The sequence below is a fragment of the Cornus florida genome, unplaced genomic scaffold (genome assembly GCF_030987335.1).
Source record: "Cornus florida cultivar Cherokee Brave unplaced genomic scaffold, ASM3098733v1 CherokeeBrave_3.0.0_Hap2_Chr05, whole genome shotgun sequence".
Classification (NCBI taxonomy): Eukaryota; Viridiplantae; Streptophyta; class Magnoliopsida; order Cornales; family Cornaceae; genus Cornus; species Cornus florida.
Window position 1 is genome coordinate 20,329,303 of NW_026775575.1, and position 26,809 is coordinate 20,356,111.

The window sequence follows — 26,809 nt, forward strand, 5'->3', positions numbered from 1 at the left end:
CTCAAAGTATTGGAAGTGGGTTTTTTCTCACATTTGTGATGCTACTGATTTAATGTAATGTGAGGGTATGCCCTTACTTTCTCCATGTACTCAGTTCTTCCCATTTTAATTTCAATACCAATATACCTGCTTATGAAAAAAAAAAAAAAAAAGCACTATATAAACACCTATAGGCTGTCATAATATAAACTGGTAAACATAGGAATCTCTACACATATTATTGAGAGATCATATAGAGAAAATATTTTTGTTTTCATCATCTAGCATATTACATTAGATTGTGGGTAGCATGTTACATTAGATCGTGGGTTCTTATTTTGAGTGTTGATCGTCATCTTGTGAAGCATACATCGTCATTAAATTTTTTAGTGTTTCCATACAACAAACACTCAACTTGGACGACTAGTCATCGGAGATCAAATCACTGGTTGGAGAAGTGGATCGCTTGAGCAAATCTGTTGACAAGCAGATTATGTGCCCAAGAGGGGAGAGTTTGGTGTATCAATCTGTGTCGAGATAACCTGTGGATTTGAGAACTTTCTTTTGTTTTTTATGAGGACCAAATGGGGAACTCAAACCTGCAAAAGCTACACAAGGGCCAAATGGGGCCCTTAAACTCCCAATATGTTCCAATGCAAAATGCTATTTTTGCATTCCAAAGCTATATTTTGAGAGGTGCTACAGTGTCAAAATACTATATTTTAGCTCCAATGGTGCATTTCATTCAAAATGCTATTTTTTGACACAACAACCATTCTTTTTCAACTACCATTCACAACTACCTCTTGCATCAGTATTGGTAGCAGCAACAAAAAGACCAAAACTCCTCAATCATTTGAAAAATAAAAAATAAAAAATCAATTTACCAAGGAATCTGGATTTTACATAAAAAGGCCAATAATTAGAAGTATTAATTAATTATTCTTTCAAGATCAGAACATCCCATAAGCAAAAAAAAAAAAAAAAAAACGAGCCAGGTCCATAGTTATTCAATTCATGATTAAATTCCCAATAATCAAACATTCGAAGCTTGTAAACACATCCAACAATTGTTAACAAATCAGTATCTAAAACAAGTAACTCAAAACCCTAGAATCAGCAATTTTAGTAAATAATATGAAGAAACAACACGAGTAAACACATAAAACAATCGATGAACAACACAAACACTCTTCTCCACAACTGAAAATCAAAATAGAAATTAAAAAAAGCACAAAGATTACATAAAAAAAATTAACTAAAAAGCAAAAAAGAAGTACCGTGATGGGACTCCAAAAGGAAATTTCAACAAAGTGAGTAGATCTGTGAAGCACAAGAGACATCCTAATCCAGCAAGCACAAATTTAGAGAGAGAGAGAGTGTGTGTGTGTGTGTGTGTGTGTGTTTTAGAGAGAGAAAGTGGGAGAAGCGAAAGAAGAGCGAGTTGAAATTGCAACTTGAAGTGCAAGGGGGTAAAGAATTTACCCGGTCGGTGTTCGTCGCCTTTAAGTGCCGGTCACCGTCAATAATGGCCGATCGTTGCAGATGAGAGGGAGAGAGAAAGACGAAAGGACAACGAAAGGGAGAGAGAGAGAGAGAGAGAGTGCAACGAAAAGGAGAGAGAGACGAAACGGCATCGTATAGAGCAATAACAGACCTGCCAAAAAAATTTGGCAGTTGCTATATTTGAGAGGAGATTTTTGAATCTCAAAATTTGAGAGCCCATTTTTTACCCACCTCCTATATTTTGAGATTGAGAGCTCATTTGAGAGCCCATTGGAGTTGCTCTAAGGGAATTTTAACCTAGTTTTAAACTTCTTTCTCATAGTAAATTTGATTTGTCTAGACTATATCCTGTGATTTTTTTTCCATTAGCGTTTTCCATGTACAAATCGTGTGTTCTTATGTGGTTGCAATGTTTATCTATTTCTTCTCTCTGTACTTAACAGATTCATATTGTTGTATTTAAAATATAGTTGTCATAATTTACAAATAAGTTAGTTTTTATAATGTATTCACCTATCTAAATCTACACTGGGCATAGCATACTCCGACATATCAGAGCCTCAGGTCCCGGTCCTACATTCTAAACAATTGGTTTCATTGCATATAGTATAAATACAATATATAAGGAAAATGAGAGAATTGTGTAAAGGCTGAAATGAAATAATCACTCATTCACAACTCTAATATTTATAAATAAAAAAAGAGCACATGCTCATATTACAAGAAAGGAAATAAAATCAAATCTAAATCAAATCACAAAATATTCTATGCAAATCTATGCTAATACGGTTAGTCATTCCATAAATCGTGGCTATCATATTTGCTAACACTCCCCCTCAAGTTAGTGCGTGGATATCTGAGACGCCCAACTTCGACAATGCATCTTCAAACACGGTATTGCTAGCACCCTTCTTCAGAATCTACAAGTTACAGAGTGCAAATCTGACTAGCAATGATTTACTCTCAAATGAAGTGCTAATCAACAAATCAAAAATGTCTCCTCAGACCGTAAACAACCAATCATGTCTCCTCAGACCATAAACAACCAGCAATGTCTCCTCAGACCATTTTCCTTCATACACATGTTAAAACATATAGATGGAAGAATTAACAATGGCTCCTCAAACCATTCCCCTTCATACATATGTTTAAACAATATAGATGAAAGAATTAACAATGTCTCCTCAGACCATTAAAAGAAACAACTATGTCTCCTCAGACCATTTTGAATAGGTGGTGTCAGACTCGCAACACCCTCATTGAGGTCGGATCACCCTGCCTACCCGACACCTCCCAGGTGGGCGATCTCACCTTAGACCATTCCCGAATGAGTGGTGCCGAACTCACAATGCCCTCATTGCAATCGGACCACCTTCGCTTTGATACCAAGTAGAAATACAATATAGAAGGAAAATGAGAGAATTGTGTAAAGGCTTGAATGAAATAATCACTCATTCACAACTCTAGTATTTATAGATAAAAAAGAGCACATGCTCATATTACAAGAAAGGAAATAAAATCAAATCTAAATCAAAGAAAGAAAATCAAATCAAATCTAAATCAAATCACAGAATATTCTATGGCATATTCTATAGCATAATCAGATCTATGCTAATACGGTAAGTCATTCCATAAATCGTGGCTATTATATTTGCTAACACATATCAATTGCTTAGAAATATGAGCCAGATTTTTGTTAATTGATATAGCATGTCTACGAGGAATAAAGAAACAGTTGATGACTTGTTAATGCATTGCCTGTGGACAAAAATATGTGGGCAATGTTTTTTGCCCCCATTTGGACTTCCAAGGCAATGCCTATTTATGCTGGGAATATGCTTGCTAGTTGGAGAGCTTGTAGAGTAAGCAAGTGAGTTAAACCTGTCTAGCAGGTGACTTCATTGTGCCTTTTATATAATAAATGTACTAAAGAGGAATAGGAGCCCCCTTAGATAGTTGGATGGGAGGAATTTCTTATCTGAACTTTAAGATGTAGAACTTTGACTTCCTTCTTTTTCTTGGATCACTGGATTACTCTTCTACTTTAATTGATTCTTTTCTATAAACTTTGGATAGAATATTTTGTATTCACCGTGCATAAATCATGGGTGCATCCCATTAGGTGCCTTTCAAGAATAAATTTTATAAACACTTCCCCATTCTTTGTTAATTTGGTGATTCTGAGAAGGTGAAACCAGAAGAAAATCACTCGGGCACCAATGTCTAATCGCGTCACCACTATCGAGTCCATCCCTTACTTTGCTAATAGTTTCAGCATAATCGATTATGTCGGAGAATTGCAAAAGAGCAATTTATATATATAAATATAAAGACAGAGGGAGATAAGAAAGAGAGGGGTTAGAGATTTGAAGAATTGAGGGGGTTTGGAAACAGATTGATCCAGCCAACTGGCAACATGTAAGGGTTTCTTCAAAAATACATTTCCATGGCTAGCTGCTTTATTGATAAAGAGAGTAAATTTCAAAAGAAAAAATATTATTCCCATCCTTCCTGATTTGGTTTAAGAAATCTAAGATTAGGGTATATAGAACGATATATGTAGAACAATATAAATATATATTGTTTCAGTGAAATTCTATATATATATATATATATATATAACTATATACATATACGGATTTTTGGGAAGGTATATATATATATATATATAGAGAGAGAGAGAGAAATATGTCTCTAAACAACAAGGAATTAGAAGAGAATTGTTTTAGTGAAATGGTATTTCATTGATATTGAGAATGATATACACGTACACTACTTATAGGCTATACAAGACATTAAAAAGGAACAGAATAACTATACAACTAATTTTCCTTATTTACAGTGTTGACTAGGCCTATATTTAAACATAAAATACAACTAGGCAATCACTAGAGAGCAGCAATAAATCTCAGCCGAATATTCTCGCAATCCCTAGAGATCAGCAATAAATCTCAGCCGAATATTCTCCTTTCCAACACTCCCCCTTAAGCTGGTTTGAAGATATCTTCCATAGCCAGTTTGCTCGTCAATTTCTCAAATTGTTTCTTGGACAGACCCTTTGTAAGAACATCTGCAATCTGTTCATCAGTTGGTATATACGTCATACAAATCTGCCCATTTTCTTTTTTCTTCTTGATGAAGTGCTTGTCTACCTCAACATGCTTGGTTCTGTCATGAAGAACAGGATTATGTGCTATTGAGATTGCTTCTTTGTTATCACAGCATGCCTTTATTGGAGAGAGACTTGAGACCTTCAGTTCGTCTAAGATTCTCTTAACTCACAACACCTCACAAATTCCGTGGGCAACTGATCTAAATTCGGCTTCAGTACTGCTTCTTGCCAGACATTTTGCTTTTTACTACGCCAAGTAACAAGGTTTCCTCCAACAAAAGTACAGTAGCCAGAGGTTGACCTTCTATCAGTTATACTCCTAGCCCAGTCTGCATCTGTATATATACTTCAATTTGTAGATGACAAAAGTAACTTGGTAAAATTGGCATACTCAATTTGAGAGCCTGACTATCATTATATACAAGAGGAAAATTACAAATATGGAAAAGAGAATAAAATCAAATCAGAATAAAAATAAAATCCCTAAACATTAGCCTATAATGAACACCCAATAAATCTGCCACAATTATTGAGTCAACTTATAGATATGATTTCCAACACTCCCCCTCACGCTGGAGCAAATATGCTGACCAAGCCCAGCTTGACTATGGAAGACTAGAGAAGAGAAGGCCCAACAGACTTTGTGAACACATCTGCAATCTGTTCTGAAGAGGGAACAAAAATAGGATTAATGATACCTAATCAAACCTTCTCTCGAATAAAGTGAATGTCTACCTCAATATGTTTCGACCTTTCATGTAAAACAGAATCGGAAGCAAGCATAATGGCTGATTTATTATCACAAAACAGCCTTGAAGAACCTTTTTCTACAAGACCCAACTCTCCCAAAATTGATTGAAGCCAAAGGAGCTCATAAGTACCTTAAGCCATAGCTCAGTATTCAGCTTTAGCAGAGGATCTGGAGACAACAGCTTGCTTCTTACTCTTCCATGATATGAGATGATTACCATAGAAAGTACAGAAGCCAGAGGTAGAACGTCTATCTGTCTTACATCCAGCATAGTCTACATCAGTAAAGCATGAAAGTCCAGACTGATTTCCTGAGGCATAGAACAGACCAAGACCAAGGCATGACTTAAGATACCTCAAAATATGGTAGATTGCATCCATATGAGCTTAGCAAGGGGCATGCATAAATTGACTAACCACACTAACAGCAAATGTCAAATCGGGCCTTGTGTTAGTCAAGTAGATAAGACGACCTACTAAACGTTGATACACAGATGGATCTGGAAGTAATTCCCCCGACTCAACAGAGAGTTTGAGATTGGGGTCCATAGGAGTGGAAGCGGGTCGACACCCAAGCATGCCAATATCTTGAAGAAGATCCAAAACATATTTCCTTTGACATAAAGAAATTCCACGACGGGATCTAGCAACCTCAATTCCAAGAAAATATCGAAGAGGACCTAAGTCCTTCACATCAAAGGACTTTTGAAGATGAAGTTTTGCCTGAGCAATCCCTGAAGCATCATCACCTGTGATAATGATATCATCCACATATACCAATAACATAATACAGCGACCATCATAACGACGTCGAATAAAGCAAGTATGGTCTGAGTGGCAGCGCACAAAGCCCATGGATAGAACAACATCGCTGAAACGACTAAACCAAGCTCTAAGAGATTGTTTCAGACCATAAAGAGACTTCCGCAGCCAACAGACTTTCCCAGCATACTCCCCCTCAGCCCGAAATCCAGGGGGTGGATCCATATATATAGTCTCAAGTAAGTCTCCATTAAGAAATGCATTCTTGACATCTAACTGATACAGAGGCCAAGAATGGGCCGCAGACAAGGAGATAAGCAGTCGCACAAACATCAACTTTGCCACAAGAGCAAAGGTAGCACCAAAGTCTTTTCCCGGAATCTGAGTAACGCCTTTTGCCACCAACCGAGCCTTATACCGATCAATAGAACCATCGACTAAGTACTTCACATTAAAGACCCATTTGCAGCCAACTGTTTTCTCCCCAGCAGGTAAAGCAACAAGTTCCCATATATTAATATGTTGTAAAGCATCCATTTCTATTGTCATGGCAGACACCTAATTGGGATCCTGGAGGGCCTCTAACACTGATCGAGGAATAGAAATGGTCCCAATCTTGCCTAGTAAGGATTTATATGCACCTGAAAGACCATCATAGGAGAACATACTGGGAAATAGGGTGGTTAGTGTTACTAGAGAAACCATACCAATTAGGAGGGTGATGATCACGGGTAGGATAATGGGAGGTATGCTCAGGAATGTTAGGAGCCATAGGAGAAGGAGAGTTACCTGGACCTGGTTCTGAAGATGATTTTGGCAGGGGAGGTTGAGTACGATGGCGACGAGAGTAGACCTGCAAAGGTGGAGGGGAACCATGCATGGATGGAGAAGGAGATTCCGGGACAGTGTGATTTTCAAAGAGAGGAACAGGACGGGCAATAGGAGAAATCTCCTTCTCCAAACCACAAGAGAGAGAATCCTATACCATAGAATTAGTACTATAAAAAGGAACAGTTTCATGAGATGTCACATCAAGAGAATGATACATATGTTTGGCCACAAGATCATAACAACGATAACCCTTTGACATAGCAGAATACCCTAAGAAAATACACCTAATTGATTTATCATCAAGTTTATGACGAGAAGGACTACGGTTATGAACAAAACAAGTACAGCCGAAAGCATGAGGCAGAAGGTGAAACAATGTATAATCAGGCTAGAGAATCTGAAGTGGGGCCTTACCACCCAAAACTCGACTGGGAGTACGATTAAACAGAAAAGCAGCTGTAAGAACAACCATGTGCCAATAGAATTTAGGCACATGCATACCACTCAGAAGACATCGGACCACAGACATAAGATGACAGTTTTCACGTTCAGCCACGCCATTTTGCTCAGGAGTGTAGGGGCAAGTGAGTTGATGTAAAATCCCTTTTTTATTAAGTTCAGTCCAGAACTCATTTGAAACATATTCACATCCATTATCAGAACGAATATTACGGACAACAATGTTATACTGGGTTTTGATCATTTGAAGAAACTGGGTAAATAAAAGAAACATATCAGATTTCCTTTTCAATAAATAAACCCAAGTACAATGAGAATAACCATCAATAAATGTCACATAATATCGATGTCCAGAGAAAGCAGTAACTGGGAAAAGCCCCAGACATCAGAATGAATAAGATCAAACATACTAGGAACACAACTCATATGAGAAATATAGCTAGTTCTAGTATGTTTAGAAAGCTCACAAACTTCACATTGAAACTTATGGTCCTTACATGCTTTATTTAACGAAGGAAACAATAGATATAGATACTGAAAGTTTACATGCCCCAAACGTGCATGCCACAGACTAAAAGTGCGAAAAGAAACATCATAAACACTAGAAGTAGGTAAGATAGAAGCTTGAAGACTCGTTCCTGGTGGTTCCCCAAAGTAGTAAAGCCCATCATGCTCATAACCCCTGCCAAAAATCCTCTTCGAACAAAGGTCCTGCAACAAACAGTGATCTGGTAAGAATATAACTGCACATTGGAGGTTTTTTGCAAGCCGGCTAACAGATAAAAGGTTAAAGGCAAATTTAGGTACATGAAGGACAGATGAAAGAAATATCAGGAGACAGACAAACATCACCCTTACTATGAATGTAAGATGTAGAGCCATCCGCAAAATACACAGATTGGGTAACAGGTATGACATTGGAAGAAAAAACTGATAACTTACCAGTCATGTGATCATTGGCCCAGAATCCAAAACCCAAGTGGGCTGCTTGGCCTTAACATGAAATGCAGTAGGAGTACCTATAGCAATAATGGCAGTGGTAGCAGCTGAAGGAGCACCAACTCTAGAAGCAAATGAGCCAAGCTGGTCCTAGATCTGCCTAATTTAAGACTAAAGTTGGCTCAGTCCAGGAAATACAGTAGATCCACCGGTAGCAATAGGAGTCTCTACAACAGCCGCAGTACGAGAAGAACCAGTTCCAGATAAACGGTTCCTAGAAAATTTCTACTTCAGTTCAGGATGAAGTTTGAAGCAACGAGCCTTAACATATCCAACCCCTCCACAATGGTGACAAATAATCTAACCTCCAAAAGCATGTGATCCAAAGTTGGCTGCAAAAGCCATACTATCCCCAGCAGGCTCAAACACTGACACTGGTAGAGGAACAAGTGAGGGCTGAATTAAATGGTGCCTGCGTGCTTCACCATCAACAGTAGCAAAGGCTTCCAACAGGGATGGCATTGGTGATGCATTCAAGATCTGAGACTTTAGTGGTTCAAATTCTGGGCGTAATCCCATCAAAAACTGATAGGTATGCTGACGATCAAGACGTTTGACAAAAAGAGAGGCTACCTCTCAAGGAAATTCACTGAGAGGCTCATATTGAGCTAGTTCCTCCCAATGACATCTCGAATACCCAAAGTAATCAGCTACAGACAAATTCAGGCCTTCCTGCGAGGCCTTAGCAATATCTTGGTATAATTCAAAAATACGAGCATCATTCCTAGAATGAGCGTACATTTGATTCAAAGCAGTCCACAAGTCATTAACAGAGTCATAAAACATGAATATATTATAAATGCGTTCCTCCATAGAATTAAACATCCATCCTAAAATGGTGCAATTATCTATATCCCACTAAGCATATTTAGGATCTTCAATATCTGGCATCTTTTCAGTACCCAAAATCCACCCTGATTTACCTTTTCCACCAACATAGAGGCGAAGGGAACGAGCCCAGGATGCAAAACTACAGCCATTCAACAGCACACTAGTAACTCGTTGAGCCGGTGTGTGTTGCGCCGAAAAAAAAGTTTCTCTATTATTACTTGTTTCAGCCATAATATTAAATAGAACAATTCAACAGATCACCAATAATTTCAAATAAAGGAGGAATAAACCTGATTTTGATCAAACCAAGAAGCCGGAGACACGGCAGTCTGATCCGAAAATGCTATCGAATATCCCGGCAGCCCTAAAAAATTACAAACACGTCTTCTGACCGGCTCCCCCTAGGACTGTCGCAACAGCGGCCTGAAGAAGAGAGAGGGTCTATGAAGAAAAGGGAAAAAGAAATAGGGAAGGGGCTATGACGAGATAGAGAGAGAGATCAAAAGAGGCGGTGACAGAGAGAGAGAGGGGGGAGGCGTAGGTTTAAGGCTCTGATACCAAAAAGTAACTTGGTAAAATTGGCGTACTCAATTTGAGAGCCTGACTATCATTATATACAAGAGGAAAATTACAAATATGGAAAAGAGAATAAAATCAAATCAAAACAAAGAGTAAATAATCAAATCAGAATAAAAATAAAATCCCTAAACATTAGCCTATAATGAAGACCTAATAAATCTGCCACAATCATTGAGTCAACTTATAGATATGATTTCCAACAATGACCGTGCTTTTTAAACAGCAAGCCATTCCCTGGTGATCTCTTTAAGTACCTTAGGATTCTATACACAGCCTCAAAGTGTTTTGGACCTGGTGAGTGCATAAATTGACTTACCATGCTCACTGCAAAAGCTATATCTGGGCGAGTATGCGACAAATAAATCATTTTACCAACCAGCCTCTGTATTGTTTCATGTTCTTCACATCTTCGGATTTAGCAGATTGGAGCTTCAAATTAGGTTCAGTTGGTGTCTCTGCTGCCTTGCAACCGAGTAGACCTGTCGCACCAAGAAGATCCAGCACATATTTTCGTTGAGACACAAAGATGCCCTTTTTAGACCTGGCAAACTCCATTCCAAGAAAATACTTTAATGCTCCCAAGTCCTTGATCTCAAAGTCATCAGCAAGAACTTTCTTGAGTCTTTTGAGCTCAACATGATCATCACCTATTAATATTATATCATCAACATAAACAATCAAAATAGCAATCTTTCCTTCTTTTGAGTGCTTATAGACATAGTGTGATTTGCCCGACTTTGTGTATATCCGTGGCCCTTTAAAGCTTTCCCAAATCGCTCAAACCATGCTATGGGAGATTGTTTGAGGCCATACAGGGATTTTTCTTAGTCTACACACTTTCCCTTCACCAAGATGTTCTTCAAACCCCGATGGTTGGCTCATAAAGACTTCCTCTTCCAAATCCCCGTTTAAGAATGCGGTTTTTACATCTAGCTGGTGTAATGGCCAGTCAAGACTAACTGCCAAAGATAGTAAGACAAGGATTGAATTAATCTTTGCGAATGGAGCAAAAGTCTCCTAATAATCAATACCGTGTATCTGTGTAAATCCTTTTGCCACTAGTCGTGCCATGTACTTTCCTATACTTCCATCAGCTCTACACTTAACTGTAAACACCCATTTGCATCCTACTATTTTCTTCTCCCTGGGTAAGTTAACTATCTCCCAAGTCCCACTCTTTTTCATAGCATTCATTTATTCCAAAACTGCCAATTTCCAATCCGGATTATCTAAAGCTTCCTGAATGGTTCTCGGGATAAACAAGTAGGAGATTTTTGAGGTAAAAGCTTTACAAGACTTAGAAAGCCTATGGTAAGACACATATTTCGCAATAGGATGTTCTGTGCAGGTTCAGACTCCCTTTCTAAGTGCTATAGGTACATTAAGATCGAAAGCAGTAGGAGTGGAATTTGACAAAGAATGATTAGAGTTACCTACAGTAGTAGATGAACCATCGCTCGGAGACAGTGGTTGGTCTTGTGCTAGAGTTGTAGGCAAGTCTATTTTTTTGATGAGACTCCTTCTAGTGTAAACACAGAGCACTGAGTCTTGATTATTAGAGGTGGAAGGATCAAGAACAGGTACGAGAAAGAAGGTATTAGGCAGAGGAACAACTGTTTCCCAAAACTAAGCTTCATTATTCACTATCTCCCCCTGAAGATAGTTTTATCCAAAGTAAGGCTGACTTTCCACAAACGATACACCCATACTCACAAAAGTGTTTTTTTGTTTTAGGATTATAACACTTGTATCCCCTTTTATTTGGCGTATAACCGACAAACACACATTTTTCTACCCTATGATCAAGTTTGGATCAAAGCCTACTAGTTATGTGAACAAACATAGTGCACCCAAAAATTTTCAAGGGTAAGTCAGAGAAAAGTTGACATTCTGGGAAGAAGTTTTTGAAACACTCTAAAGGTGTAATATATTTTAAAATACGAGTAGGCATTCTATTTATTAAATAAGATACTGTCAAAATAGCATCTCCCATAGATATTTTGGTACATGCATTGAGAAGATAATGGCACGTGCTACTTCAAGTAAATGTCTGTTTTTTCTCTTGACAATACCATTTTGTTGAGGAGTATCACTACAAGTAGATTGATGTTGAATCCCCTTTTCCTTTAAAAAATTTCCCAAAAATTGATTGAAATACTCAGTTCCATTATCAGAATGAAGTATTCTTATTTTTGTTTGAAATTGGTTTTCAACCATATTATAAAAAAATTTGAACAAATTTTCAACTTCAAATTTATCATTCATCAAATATACCTAACATAGCCGAGTGTAATCATCTATGAAAGTTACAAACCATTTTTTTCCAGAAGGTGTGGTAATTTTCAAAGGACCCCAAACGTCACTATGAATTAAGTAAAATGGTTTTGAGGCACAATATGATTTTGAACTGTACGTAGTACGATGGCTCTTTGATAAATGACAACTTTCACATTGAAAAGATGAACAATCCACATTTTTAAATAAAACATGAAATAGAAACTTCAAATAAGAAAACTAGGATGTCCTAGTCTAAGATGCTAAATCATTATTTGTTCATGGACAGAGAGAGAACTAATACTAGTACCAAAGCCTTGGGCTTGTTTATTACGGAGGAAGTTGTCATCAAAATAGTAAAGACCGTCCACCATTCTAGCACTGCCATTTATCATCCCCGTGCTCAGGTCCTGAAAATCACAGTGAGAGTCAAAAAAGGTAACACGACAATTAGAATCTTTAGAGAGTTGACTCACAGATAAGAGGTTACAGGCAAGAATAGGGACATGAAGGATAGAATTTTAGGGTGATTTTTTCAGAAATTTTGATAAAGCCTTTTCCTGCAATAGATGAAAATTTTCTAGCTCCAATTCTTATTTTTTTTATTACTAGAACAAGTCAAATAAAAATGAAATACATGAGAGAGACTTGTCATGCGATCAGAAGCACCCGAATCAATGATCCAAGGTGTAGGACTAGAATGACAAGAGAAAGCACTAGAGTTGCTATCTGTTTAAGCCAGAGAAACATAAGGAATACCAGACTCTGGATTGGAATTCAGGCAGCTTCAAAAGATGATCCATCTCCTCTTTACTGAAGGGACTAGCATCGGCCTCATTTGCACAAGCAGATCGGTCTCCAAGCTTGTTGCTCTTCCAGTTGGTGGGTTCCAATGAATCTTCTAGCATGTCTCACGTGTATGGCGTGGTTTGTTGCAGAAATCACACCATATCCGAGGCTTGTCCTCGGCTCTGCACTGGCTACTGGAAGTTTTGCTCACATTTGCCTCAGTAGCGACTAGGGCAGAATTTTCAATCGATGCCTCAGCCCCTTTTTTCCAAGCATAACACTACGGCGGCTTTCCTCCCTCCGAACTTCAACAAATACCACTCCAAGTGGAGGAAGAGGGCCACAACCAATGATCCTTCCCCTTCATCAAATTCTACATTCAGGCCAGCGAGAAATTTGTAGATGTGACCATTTTCCACTATCTTCTTGTGGTGATTGCAATCATCTGGAGATTTCCATTTAGAGTCACTGAAAATATCCAGATCCTGCCACAGCCTTTTCAACATATTGAAGTTGTAAAAGTGAAGATATGTATATTGTAGAAATACACAGAGAGAGAGAGAGAGACCATAAGAGAGAGCCACTGAAGAAACTTCTCATATTTTCATTATGCAAACCCTAAAACATAAGGAGAGTTTATATACAATACAATACAATAAAGGCCTAATTACATAACAGCCACAAACCCTATATCTAATTACCATAAGACCCCAACCTAAATGCATATATACATATAAGTGTTTCAACACTCCCCCTCAAGCTGGAGAATATATATCATATAATCCCAGCTTGGAACAAATTATTTTTAACCGATTATGACCAAGAGCCTTAGTAAACATATCAGCTAGTTGGTCTTCAGACTTCACGAATGGAGTAGAAATATTTCCACTCAATATTTTCTCTTGAGTGAAGTGACAATCAACTTCAATGTGCTTGGTTCTTTCATGAAAAACCGGATTGGATGCAATGTGAATAGCTGCTTGGTTATCACATAGCAGTGGAATAGGAGTCTTGACTATTAACCCAAGTTCTTCAAGAAAGTGTTGAATCCACGTTAACTCACTAGAGGTATGGGCCATCGCCCTGTATTCTGCTTCAGCGCTAGACCGTGCTACAACTGCTTGCTTCTTACTTTTCCATGTAACAAGGTTTCCACCAACAAGTGTACAATAGCCTGTAGTAGATTTCCTATCTGAGGGAGAACCAGCCCAGTCAGCATCTGTGAAACCTGTCACATTAAGATGACCATTAGGTTTATATAGTAATCCAAGACCTGGAGCTTGTTTGAGATATTGAATAATTCGAAGAACAGCATTCCAATGTGGTACTCTAGGAACACTCATGAACTGACTTACAACACTAACTGCATATGAAATGTCAGGTCGGGTGACAGTGAGATAAATTAATTTCCCAACTAGACGTCGATATCTGCCATGATCGTCAAACAAATCACCCTCATCAGGTAATAATTTTATATTTGGGTCCATAGGAGCATCAGCAGGGCGAGTACCTAACATACCTGTTTCTTTTAACAAGTCCAACACATATTTTCTTTGAGATAGACTTATACCTTCCTTGGATCTAGCAACCTCAATACCCAAGAAATATTTGAGTTTGCCTAGATCCTTTGTGTGAAACCGATTCTGCAAGAACAATTTTAACTTTGCAATGCCGTCAGAATTATCACCTGTTATAACAATATCATCTACATATACCACAAGAAATATAAAGCCAGTCTTAGTATGTTAGTGAAATACCGAATGATCTGTCTCACATCTGTTAAGGCCAAAGGAAAGTACCGCCTCGGAGAATTTTCCAAACCAAGCCCTTGGAGATTGTTTCAATCCGTACAGGGCCTTTTTAAGTCGATATACAGCATAACGAGACTCCCCCTAAGCAACAAATCCAGGTGGTTGCTCCATGTAAACCTCTTCATGTAAGTCACCATGTAAGAAAGCATTTTTCACATCTAATTGAAACAATGGCCAATTACGATTGGCGGCAATAGAAATAAGGATTCGGATAGAAGAAATTTTCGCAACAGGAGAAAAGGTCTCATCATAATCAATACCATAGGTTTGTGTGTATCCCTTTGCAACAAGACGAGCCTTCAATCGCTCAACAGATCCATCATGGAGATATTTGATAGTGTAGACCCACTTACAACCAACCGTTTTGGAACCGAGGGGTAAGGAAACAAGATCCCATGTCCCATTATGATGAAGAGCATCCATTTCATCTATCATGGCTTTGCGCCAAGCTGTATCAGATAGAGCATCCTGCACAGTTTTTGGAACAGCAGTAGCAGATAACGTGGACAAAAAACAAGAAAATGAGGGCGATACCTTTTTATAGGAAACAAAGTTGGATATAGGGTGTGCAGTGACACAGGAGCGAACACCCTTACGTAATGCAATAGGAAGATCATCAGTAGCAGGAGGAGCCTCAATAGAAGTAGACAATTGGGGGGGGGGGGGGGGGGGGGGGGGGGGGGGGGCTACTCGTGATCGACGGCTATACACTTGAAGAGGCGGTGGCACATGAGGTGATTGTGGTGGGTCACACGGTAATGAATTTGACACAACAGGTAACGGAAGCAGCAGCTCGGTATCTAAAGACGAACTATGTGAAGAAAAATAAGGAGTATCCTCAAAAAATGTAACGTCCATGCACACAAAAGCCTTATGAGTGCTAGGATCCCAGCATTTATAACCTTTTTGAGTCCGAGAGTATCCAATAAAGACACATTTAATGGCACGAGGAGACAATTTATCAGCGCCAGGACGAAATATGTGAGCAAAACACACACACCCAAAAACACGAGGCGGCAATGCAAATAATGGTCGAGTAGGAAAAATAAAGGAGTAAGGACATTTCCAATTAAGAACGGAAGATGGCATACGATTAATTAAATAACAAGCAGTTAAAACAGCATCACCCCAAAATGCTTTTGGAAGATGCATATGTATCATCAATGTACGAGCTATTTCAATTAAATGCCTATTTTTCCGTTCAGCTACGCCATTTTGTTGAGGAGTATAAGAACAAGAAGTTTGGTGCAAAATACCACGGGAGTCACAAAAATTAGAAATAGCACCTTTGACATACTCCATAGCATTATCAGATTGTAAAGTGCGTATAACACACCCAAATTGGACCTCAATTTCTTTTAAAAATATTTGAAATATGGAAAACAGTTCAGAACGGTCTTTCATTAAAAACAACCAAGTCATCCTTGAATAATCATCAACAAAGGTAACAAAATAAGAAAAACCTGAGTGACTAGTGTGACGAGCGGGACCCCAAATGTCCGTATGTACTAATTCAAATAAAGAAGACCGACGATTAACAATACGAGGAGGGAACGGCACTCTATGGTGCTTACCCAACTGACAAGACTCACAATTTAAAATAGTTACCGACTCAAGGAAAGGCAAAGCAGACTTCAAATACCGCAACGAGGGATGACCTAACCGGTAATGCCACTGGTACACAGACATCTGGGAATGTAAAGCAACAGTGGAAGGTTTGCAATCCAAATAGTATAGGCCGTTTCTGTTACTGCCCCCACCAATCGTCTGTTTCGTGTTGAGGTCCTGAAAGACACAAGACGAAGGATAAAATGTGACAAAACACTTCAGAGCTTGAGTCAATTTACTTACAGATAATAAATTAAAAGGAAAATTTGGAACTAATTGCACAGAGGATAAAGAAATGGATGGGGTTAATTTAATTGTTCCCTGGCCAATAATGGAACATGTTCTACCATCAGCCAGAGTAACAAAAGATGAGGAACTAGACTTCTGAAAGTTAGAAACTAGAGAGGCATCACCTGTGAGATGGGTAGAAGCCCCAGAGTCAATGACCCAAGGGGATGCTGAAGTCTGTAAATCGGACAAGCATGCAATATTACCTGATTGCGCAAAATTAACTACATCAGTAGAGTTGGGATGTGTCCGGTTGACCAAAGCACTGAACTCAGCTCGTGATAGTGATAGTGTCACAGTGTCACTAGTAGCTGCAGGTGATGGTAATACAGAAGTCTGACCAAGAGAGGGATGAGACCCAGCAAGGTCAGAGGAAGATACTGCTTGATTTGCCCATGCTGTTTTCCCATGAAGAGTCCAACAGTTCTCAACAGAATGGTTAGTACCTTTACAGTGGCTGCACATACGAGTGTCACTACGTCCACGACCACGGCGATTGCGACTTCTATCGCGGCCACTACCGCCACGAGAACTACCTGAATTTCCACCATACCCTCTGTTGCCACTAGGAATATCTCCTGAATTTCCACCATACCCTCTGTTGCCAGTAGAACTATCACGACCTCTAGAGGACTGTGGAAAAATAGAAGGAATCATCATAGCTGAATTTTCTTTCACTCCAGTAGGTGTCACATGTGATTGTTCTGAAACCCTAAGTAGGCGGGAGTAAATGTTACCCAAAGATGGAAGTCCTCCATCACCCGCAAGAATCTGGTCCCAAATATTATGAAGGTTCGGGTGCAAACCAGCAAGAAAAATTGAAACAGAAAATTCCTCACGTTGTCGCTTGAGAACATCAGGATCAGTAGTCAAGGGGTGGTACTGATTTAACTCATCTAACAGGCTTTTGAAATTACTGTAATACTCACCAAGCCCTTGACCAGAGAAGTCAGATTGACGAGAATGAAATATCTTTTCATACAAAGAATATATGCGCGAAACATTTGTGTCCATGGAATAAGTTTCTTTAACTGCATCCCAGATTGCCTTGGCAGTGTTGACAAACATAAAAGTGGATGCAATTGAAGGTTCCATACTGTTCCACAACCAAGACATAACCATATAGTTATCAGTTTCCCATTCCTCATATGTTGCTGATGTTTTTGATGGAGGATCAATAGTAATAAACTTCAGCTCTCGTCGGGCACCTAAAGAAATCTTTACTGCTTGAGCCCATAGTAAGTAATTGGAATTACTTAATTTCATAGATGTAATTTGCAGCCCAACAGGATCAACATATGTTGCAGAAGATTTAACTCCAGAAGACCCAGAGGCAACATTTGAATCTTCCGGCATGGAGATGTGAATATGAAAAGAAAAAAGAAAACTTATCTCTGCCAAGTTACCAAAGAGGCTGTTGCACACGAGAAGGCAAGACCAGAGTTTAACCGCGAACAAAAGAAGATTCGGAGTGGAACAGACCCGGCAAGAGAATCGGGCCGGATCCTGGATCGGGTCTAACGGGCCAGATCCTAGATCGGGTCGAACGGGCCGGATCCTGGATCGGGTCGAACAGGCCGGACCTTGGATCGGGCCGAAACAAATCCGGTTTATATTAACCTGGATTAGGATAGCGAGCACCTGTAGCCAAACACCATTCGTCTCTCAACTCTCCGGCGAGTACGCAGCGGCAGCGGCAACGACGATGGAATAAGCAAGCAGCGATGCACCTCGCAACAGCCGTCGGTGACCAAACAACGACCAGCAACGACGACAACAGCCGCCGGTGACCAAGCAGCAAGCAGCGACGGCAAGAGAAGGCGGCGAGTAACAAAACTGGGTTTCAGATCTGAGACCAAACGACGAGAGACGAGCGACGACGACGAGAAACGGCGGCGAGCTCGTCGACACCCAAAAACGGCAACAACACCACCGTCGCGAACAGATCTATAGATCTATACCGTCGCGAGCTCTGAACTCTACAGATCTATACAAGAACAATACAATTGCAATTTCCCACACTCACAATTTTGATCCGCTCTGATACCATGTAAAAGTGAAGATATGTATATTGTAGAAATACAGAGAGAGAGACCATAAGAGAGAGCCACTGAAGAAACTTCTCATATTTTTATTATGCAAACCCTAAAACATAAGGAGAGTTTATATACAATACAATACAATAAAGGCCTAATTACATAACAGCCACAAACCCTATATCTAATTACCATAAGACCCCAACCTAAATGCATATATACATATAAGTGTTTCAACAGAAGTATTTGGTGACGTTGTCTCCCCCTTGTCGAATTTCTCCGAGCTGTAGTTGCAGTTCGTACACTTGGGATTGATTGCCAAGGTCATAATACATCTGGTGAATATTATCCCAGAGTTCCTTGGCAGTTGGATATCACATATAGTTAAAGGCGATGTCTTCATCCATGGAATTAACAAGCTAGGCTATAACCATGGAATTTTCTGCATCCCAAGTGGCATAAGTCGTACCCTTCAAATCAGGTGCCTTTGTATCACCAGTCAGGTACCTAATCTTTCCTCTCCCTCGAATATACATACGCACTGATTGAGACCAGCGCAGAAAATTGTCTCCATTAAGACATATAGTGGTTATCTGAACAGAGTGCGAATTAGAATTGGGACCACGGTTTTCAGTAGGCTTAGAAGAGACTTTAGACATCGTGAGAAGCTAGGGTTTCGATTTGAGAGGAAAAAGAAAAAAAATGTAAAGTTTACCAAGGAATAAGTCTTGGTAATTTTTTTCGGAATGCAGAAATGAGTCAGAAATAAAGTTCCTGCTCTAATACCATCTAAACAAGAAGGAATTAGAAGACAATTATTTTAGTGAAATAGTATTTCATTGATATTGAGTATGATATACACGTACACTACTTATAAGCTATACAAGGCATTAAAAAAAGGAACAGAATAACTATAAAACTAATTTTCCTTATTTACAGAGTTGACTAGGCCTATATTTAAACATAAAATACAGCTAGGCAATCCCTAGAGATCAGCAATAAATCTCAGCCAAATATTCTCCTTTCCAACAATGTCTATATAGAGGGTGACTAGGTAGAACAATATAGTGAGATTCTATATATATAGGAACTATATACATATAAGGATTTTTGGGAAGAAAGGTATATATATAAAAAGATATATATCTATAGAGAGAAAATGACTTATAGATTTTTTGGGGAAGAAAGGTACAACAAAATGATGAGGAAGAGAGACTGAAACAGAGATTAACAGGTGTTTGGGTGTAACAATTGGAAGGGCATTAAAGTCTTTTCAATTTTTATAAGGGCGTTATAGTCATTTAGTATAATATTTTATGTCGCGCGTCATATGTGGACAGCCGATCGCCGAATGGGGTAAACTGCAAGAAAAATGTATAGTCTAGGGGGCTTTTTACAACTTTTGTAGTTCAGGGGGTTTCTTGCAGGTATCCCAATAGTTCAGGGGTTTTTACATTCTACCCTATATATAATATCAAACCCATTCAGGAAAAAAATAAAAAAATAAATAAACTTATGTTGAAGGATTTATATATTTAAGTTGCACCATTTCTAACAGCTTAAACTTTTAGAGTAGGTGGTTGTTAACATGGTATCAGAGCCAAAGGTCTCGAGTTCAAACCTCACCGTCACCCTAATTAAAAAATTGAAAAACATGCGTTGGACCAAAAGAAGGCCACACATGATGGTCTCTAACAGCTTAAGCTTTTAGAGTAGGTGGTTGTTAACAGTTATGACAGCTAATATCCTTAAATTAAATGGATATAGCATACCATTTCATCAGGCATTTGTAACAACCCCCACCTTAGCCAGACACAATATTGTCCGCTTTTGGCTCCACCGGACCAGAGAATTCCAAGGGAGTCACCCATCCTGGTACTACTCCAGATTAAGCATGCTTAACTCTAGAGTTCTGGTGGGTTCACGGCCATCGCAGCTTCAAAACGCGTTGTGTCATAAAAGGTTGTTGAATCGATATATAGTACTTGCCCCTTCCACACCGAGGCGATGTGGGATTATGCACCTGTAGCTTGCTCAATGTGGTATTGGAGCCACCTACCTGCACACGCTCACACACCCGACCACAAGGTCGCCACAATCAACCCCCCCCCCCCCCCCTTTTTGGGCCCAACGTCCTCATTAGCCACACTTCTGACTGGGTCAGGCTCTGATACCATTTGTAACGACTCACTATACCACATAATATGATGTTATCCGCTTTGGGCCCGAGCCCGCACAGTTTTGTTCTTGGGCTTTACCTTAAAAGGCCTCATACCAATTAGAGATTACACTATCACATATAAGCACTTTACCTTTCCCTTACCTATGCGATGTGGGATTGTGCAACTGTAGCTCGCCCAGTGTGGTAGCCTCACGGTGCCTCTTGCACCCGCCTATGGCACACCCACCCACAAGGTCGTCAAATCCACATAAATAAGTAAGCATTATAAGATACTCTATCTACACGACAGTATGCCACTTTTTACACAGGCAATAATCTAAAGAACTGTCAAGCTAGTTGACGGATAGATGTAATTTTGGTATCTGTTCGGAAATCGTATCATGGTAACCCCTAATTTCAGGATATTTAAAAATGTAACATTTCTTAAAGCAGAAAATAAAATAAAATAAAATAAAATAAAAAAATAAAGAAAAAAAGGCAAGAGCCTAAACACAAGTGAATTATGACTCCACATAGTAGAGAATAGGGGAACCCAAGCAATATTTTCCTTAACGATTACGAGCCTAAACAATCACAAAGAGCAGCTAGTTCTGTGGATTGAATCACAGATAAAAAGGTAAACCCAGAGCCTGAGGCTCTGCCATTGTAATTTGCAAGGACTGGGAAGGGTTAGATGCACGCAGCCTTACCTATGCATGCGGAGAGGCTGTTTCCTTACATCTGCAAATGGATTGAATCACAAATGATGATTATAATCATGATGCCAACTGTCAGCTAAAGACAGTTGATTACAGCAAAAAATCATGTCTTCTGCACATTATTTTCAGTAATACATAATGATATCATATACAAAGGAGGAGGAGGAGAAGAAGAAGAATGACATTTTTTTCACAGCCTTTCCAGTGTACATAATCATTATTTAGAAAAGAAGAAAACTGAATATATAATTACAAGTTGATAAGATAATTACCACTCTCAATCTTTATATAGGCACACTCAAGAGCTGAAAGTTCTTCAATATCGAAGCAATTCTGTGTACTGGATGTATCAAAACCTAGAAAACTGCCTCCTAAGTCGTTGCATTTTGGTTCCGCTAATAAATGCTCCACTCCAATTACATCATCTTCTGAGGCCAGAAAAAAGGGTCCATCTACCTGAACCCAGACAACAGTAAGACAACGTGTGACACAAGCATGCAATAATGTCAATAAAAATAACATAAAGATCACTAAGATGAATATTAAAACTTTAAAGGAACAATGTTGTTAGCAGTAATAATGAAGTTCTATCATGACCACATAGTGTGCACATTATTTTTGTTAAGTTTGCTGATAGGATTCTATTAAATTTAATGTGGTATATACTTCTACTCAGATGGGGAATCAAATTAGCTTTCAGAAAAATTAAAGAATAAATTATGGATCTCACAATTGGACATAGGTGAAAATTCACCACAATGTGATGCCACCTATATCTTCTTTTAAATGATTTTATACACTGCCATCATGTCATTTTTGCATACAATGAGTTGATTCAACAACACATTTAAATAAAAAAATGTTATAGTTTGCCAGCTTTTCCATTGATCCCGACCATCTTTGAGCACATTTACTTGACCTTCGTCCTTTATAACGAACTTTTGCCTTAGAATGCCAAACATCTAGCTTGAATTCATTTGACCAATCATTAATCATTTCCAAAACTTAAATTTGAATCTTAGAACTAAGGGAGCCCGTTAGATGTTATTGTTCTATGAAAAGAATTGTTATATTTTGAGCCAATTGTTGGGAGTGCCTTTCGATGGAAATGATGAGCAGGCTTTGATGATGCTCCACTCCTTGGATGAGGGGTGGGAAGTGGTTGAAAAAGAAGAAGAAGAAGGAGAAGGGAACGGTCAAAAAGAAGAAGAAGTTCCCTCCTTGGAAGGGGGAGAGGGAGGTTTGGAACCTCATTTCCTATGTTAATTATAAGAAATATCTCTCACACACAGATACACACAAGTAGAACTCTCACACAAAACACTCGTAGATAAACAAATAGTTAAAGTTGAAGAAGTTAGGGTTTGTATAAGTAGAGAAGAAGAGGGAAAAGATGAGAGAAAGAGAGACGAGTATTCTATGAAAGGTGAGACACACAAATTAGGGTTTTCCCCACACCTCTGACCTATTATATATTAAGTAGACATAAAGAAAATAGTACCCCTGATAAATAAAAGAAAAACCAACCACACTCTCTAACACTCCACCTCAAGCTCGAGCATACAAATTAAACATGCCCAGATTGGAACACATGCGCTGAAAAGCTGGACAGGCTAACAGCTTCATAAGAACATCACCCAGCTGGTCTGCACAGCAAATATAGGGAGTAACAATCTGTTTTTGCATAAGCAAATCGCGAATAAAATGACAATCCACCTCAATATGCTTAGTACGCTCATGAAAAACTGGATTATTAGCAATAAAGATAGCCGCCTGATTATCACAATGCATTGACATAGGAGTAGGAACGTCAATACCCATCTCCTGAGCGAACCCATAACATCTCAGAGGCGGTGTGAGCCATAGCACGATATTCGGCATCAGCACTGGAGCAAGCAACTACTATTTGCTTCTTACTGCGCCATGTAACCAAATTACCACCAACAAAGGTGCAATATCCAGGTGTAGACCGCCTATCAAAACGACAGCTGGCCAATCAGCATCACTAAAACCGGATAAAGATAAGGAAGAAGAGCACGCGTATACAACAGGCCATTCCTAGGCTCACCCTTCAGATAACGCAGAATACGACAAACAACGTCAAAGTGAGGTTAACGAGGAGCATGCATATACTGACTAACCACACCAAAAGCATAAGTAATATCAGGACAAGTAACAGTAAGATAGATCAGTTTCCCAACTAGTCATCGGTATCGGCCAACATCGGCAAACAAATCCCCATTTTCAACAGCTAGTTTGACCGTTGAATCCATAGGAGTATCAACAAGTCGAGCACCTAAGAGACCGGTCTCAGAAAGAAGATCAAGAACATATTTCCGATGAGATAGTGAGATGCCCTTACAAGAACGAGCATCCTCAATCCCAAGGAAATAGCAAAGAGCACCCAAGTCCTTGGTATGGAAATGATGACCTAAGTGTCGCTTCAACTCGGCAATGCTATCATTAACGTAAACAATCAAAACAATAGTACCAGCAGAAGAGTGACGAAAAAACACAGAATGATCAGAAGTAGATTGCTAAAAACCAAACTCAATCTCCACAGCACTAAATTTATCAAACCAAGCATAGGGAGATTGTTTCATACCGTACACAGGCGACAAACGAGGTGCTCACTACCAGCAATAGCATAACCAAGCAGTTGATCCATGCAAACTTCCTCTTGTAAGTCCCCATAAAGAAAAGAAATCCTTATAAAGGCTAAGAACAACAAACAGCCACTGACAATAAAACTCGTACAGAGTTTAGACGAGCTACAGGAGAAAAGGTCTCTAAGTAATCAACTCTATAGGTCTGCATGTACCCTTTGGCAACCAAACGCACCTTAAGACGCTCAACACTACCATCAGGAAGATACTTAACAGTGTAAACCCAACGACAACCGACAGTTCATTTCCCAGAAGGGAGAACAGTAAGCTCCCAAGTCCGATTCTTGCGAAGAGCACTCATTTCCTCATCCATAGCGTGTTTCCATCCAAACATAGTTAAGGCCTGCTTATAAGATGAAGAGGTAGAGACAAAGGGCAAGGTAAAGGCAAAAGACTACAAGGAGGAGGAAACACGATCATAAGAAATAAAATTAGCAATGGGATGCTGAGTGCAAGTACGTTTACCTCGACGTAATGCATTTGGTAAATCATCGGTGGCAGAAGTGGATAATGTTGTTCCTTATGATGTGTCCGGAGCATAAGGAACAACATGTCGAGATTGTGACCGCTGGTAAACCTGCAAGGGAGGATTAGAATATGGAGGAGAACTAGAAAATGGAGCTAATGGCATTGGAAAAGTAGGAAAAGATAAGGAAGACTCCCCCTCACGAGAAGATATCAGATCAGAACACAAATGTAGACCAGACGATGTAAAGAAAGCAGTGGACTCAAATACACAACCAAAGACACGAGGGGTAAGTTGAAAAGGAGAGCGATCAGAATATAAAAGAGGAAAGGAGACTGATTATTTAAAACAGCAGAAGGCATGCGGTTAATAAGATAACAACCAATAAGAACTGCATCAGCCCAAAACTGTTTTGGAACCTGCATTCGCGCAACATCCAACAAATGGCGATGCTTTCGTTCGGCAACACCATTTTGTTTAGAGGTGTGAGCACAACTAATTTGATGTAGGATACCACAATCAGCACAAAAGGAATCCATGATCGACTGTGTATATTCCAAAGCATTGTCAGATCAAAGAATTTTAATGCGTTTACCAAATTGAGTAAAAATTTCATTATAAAATATAGCAATAATACGAGGTACTCAAATCTCTCTTTCATAAAAAATAATCATGTCATTCGGGAATAGTCATCAACAAATATAACAAAATAACGAAATCCATTCAAACTAGTTGTTTAAGAAGGACCCCAAATGTCCGCATGGAGTCCTATGGACTACATCAAAAGACTCAGTTTGATAACTATGACTACTACTAGGGAAAGAACTACAATGATGCTTGCCTAATTGGCAAGCTTCACACTCTAAGACAGACACATGAATCAATGTAGGAATAGCTAATCGTAACTTTGCCAATGATGGGTGACCCAAACAAAAATGCCATTGAAGAGGCGAGACTGTAGCATTCAAAGCTGATGATAAGGTAGAAGGCGGTTCACCAGGATCCAAATAATATAACCCATCCTTCTCATACCCCGAACCAATCATCTTCTTCATCAAGAGTTGGAGAAAAAGTTATTGAACAGTGCAATGCCTTAGTCAGTTGACTTATAGAAAGCAGATTGAAAGGAAAATTAGGAACATAAAGGCTGGAAGATAATGACAATGACTTGGTAGGGTGAAGGACACCCTTCCCACAGACCGGACGTGAAGAACCATCAGCTAAAACTATATGATGTTTAATAGATTTGAGATCAGAAAAGAGAGATGATATACCAGATGGAACTAGCTTCAGAATCAATGACCCAGGATGAAGAATATTGGGCCACACATGCAATATTACCTGAATTGGCTAAGGTAGCAGTCGATGTATGTGGGAGAGTAGATTGTAGTGTTTGGATGAGCTCCCTAATGTCACGCCCCGCCTATGGAGGTTGTGCCACGCAGGCGACACGTAGACGCTGAGGAGGACGCTGTATGGCAACTGCATGGCAAGTGGAGTTTCTAGAGTCTTCCGGAGTAGTCTAGAGTTGTGTGGAAGATTCTAGATATGTGTAATATATTCTAGAAATGTGTGGAAGGTTCTAGAATTCTCCAGAATTGTGTGGAGTAGTATGGAGGGTTTTAGAATGTTGTAGATATGTATGGAGATGTGTAGAAGGTGGAAGAAGATTCTAGAGAATCAATCTCCACCGTTGGTTAGAATGCATCCTAGCCATCCATTAGGGATGGGGATGCCTATAAATAGGAGTAGGACTTCATTTTGTAACCAACAAGTCCTGGAGTGAGTCTTGAGAGCCTTGTAGAGAGCTTGAGTGTTAGCCTTGCACAAAGCATTCTTTGAAGTAATAGAAGTGTTCTTTCCTTGCCAACTTAAGTGCCTTAGTGTGTGTGAGTGTGCAAGCCAAGTGAGGAGAGGGCGAGGGCAACTACAACACTAGTAAGCGCACGAAGGGAGTGTGTTGGCTAAGGTGTGCACGGGAGTTAGGCTGACCAAGTACTTGCGAGAGTGGAAGCAACGTCTTGGTGCCGCACGAGAGCAGCTAGAGTGGTGCTGAAACTCTAAGCCCGTGACACTAAGCTGAGTAGTGAGCATATCACAAGAACTAGAATCAGAAGCCACATGTCCAAATGTAGTATGAGGCAACAGTGGTTGTGCAGTACCATCCATAACCTGATGTGTAT

The 26,809-nt window shown here is 39.4% G+C and overlaps 1 protein-coding gene across 5 annotated transcripts in view; it reads right to left on the reverse strand.

Annotated features, from left to right (window-relative positions):
* Positions 1 to 26,809, reverse strand: part of LOC132306172 (uncharacterized) — a 59,371-nt gene that overhangs the window by 14,898 nt on the left and 17,664 nt on the right. For 2 of the 5 annotated variants that reach the window (XM_059803454.1, XM_059803451.1), the window contains exons 3-4: positions 25,046 to 25,171; positions 21,767 to 21,950 (exon numbers count right to left, since the gene is read on the reverse strand). In XM_059803454.1, coding sequence (XP_059659437.1) covers positions 21,767 to 21,950; positions 25,046 to 25,171 — 310 coding nt within the window. Of the gene's footprint in view, positions 1 to 21,485; positions 21,517 to 21,766; positions 21,951 to 24,099; positions 24,504 to 24,625; positions 24,750 to 25,045; positions 25,172 to 26,809 lie in introns of those variants that run through there. The other 3 variants (XM_059803452.1, XM_059803455.1, XM_059803453.1) reach the window with 3 other exon arrangements.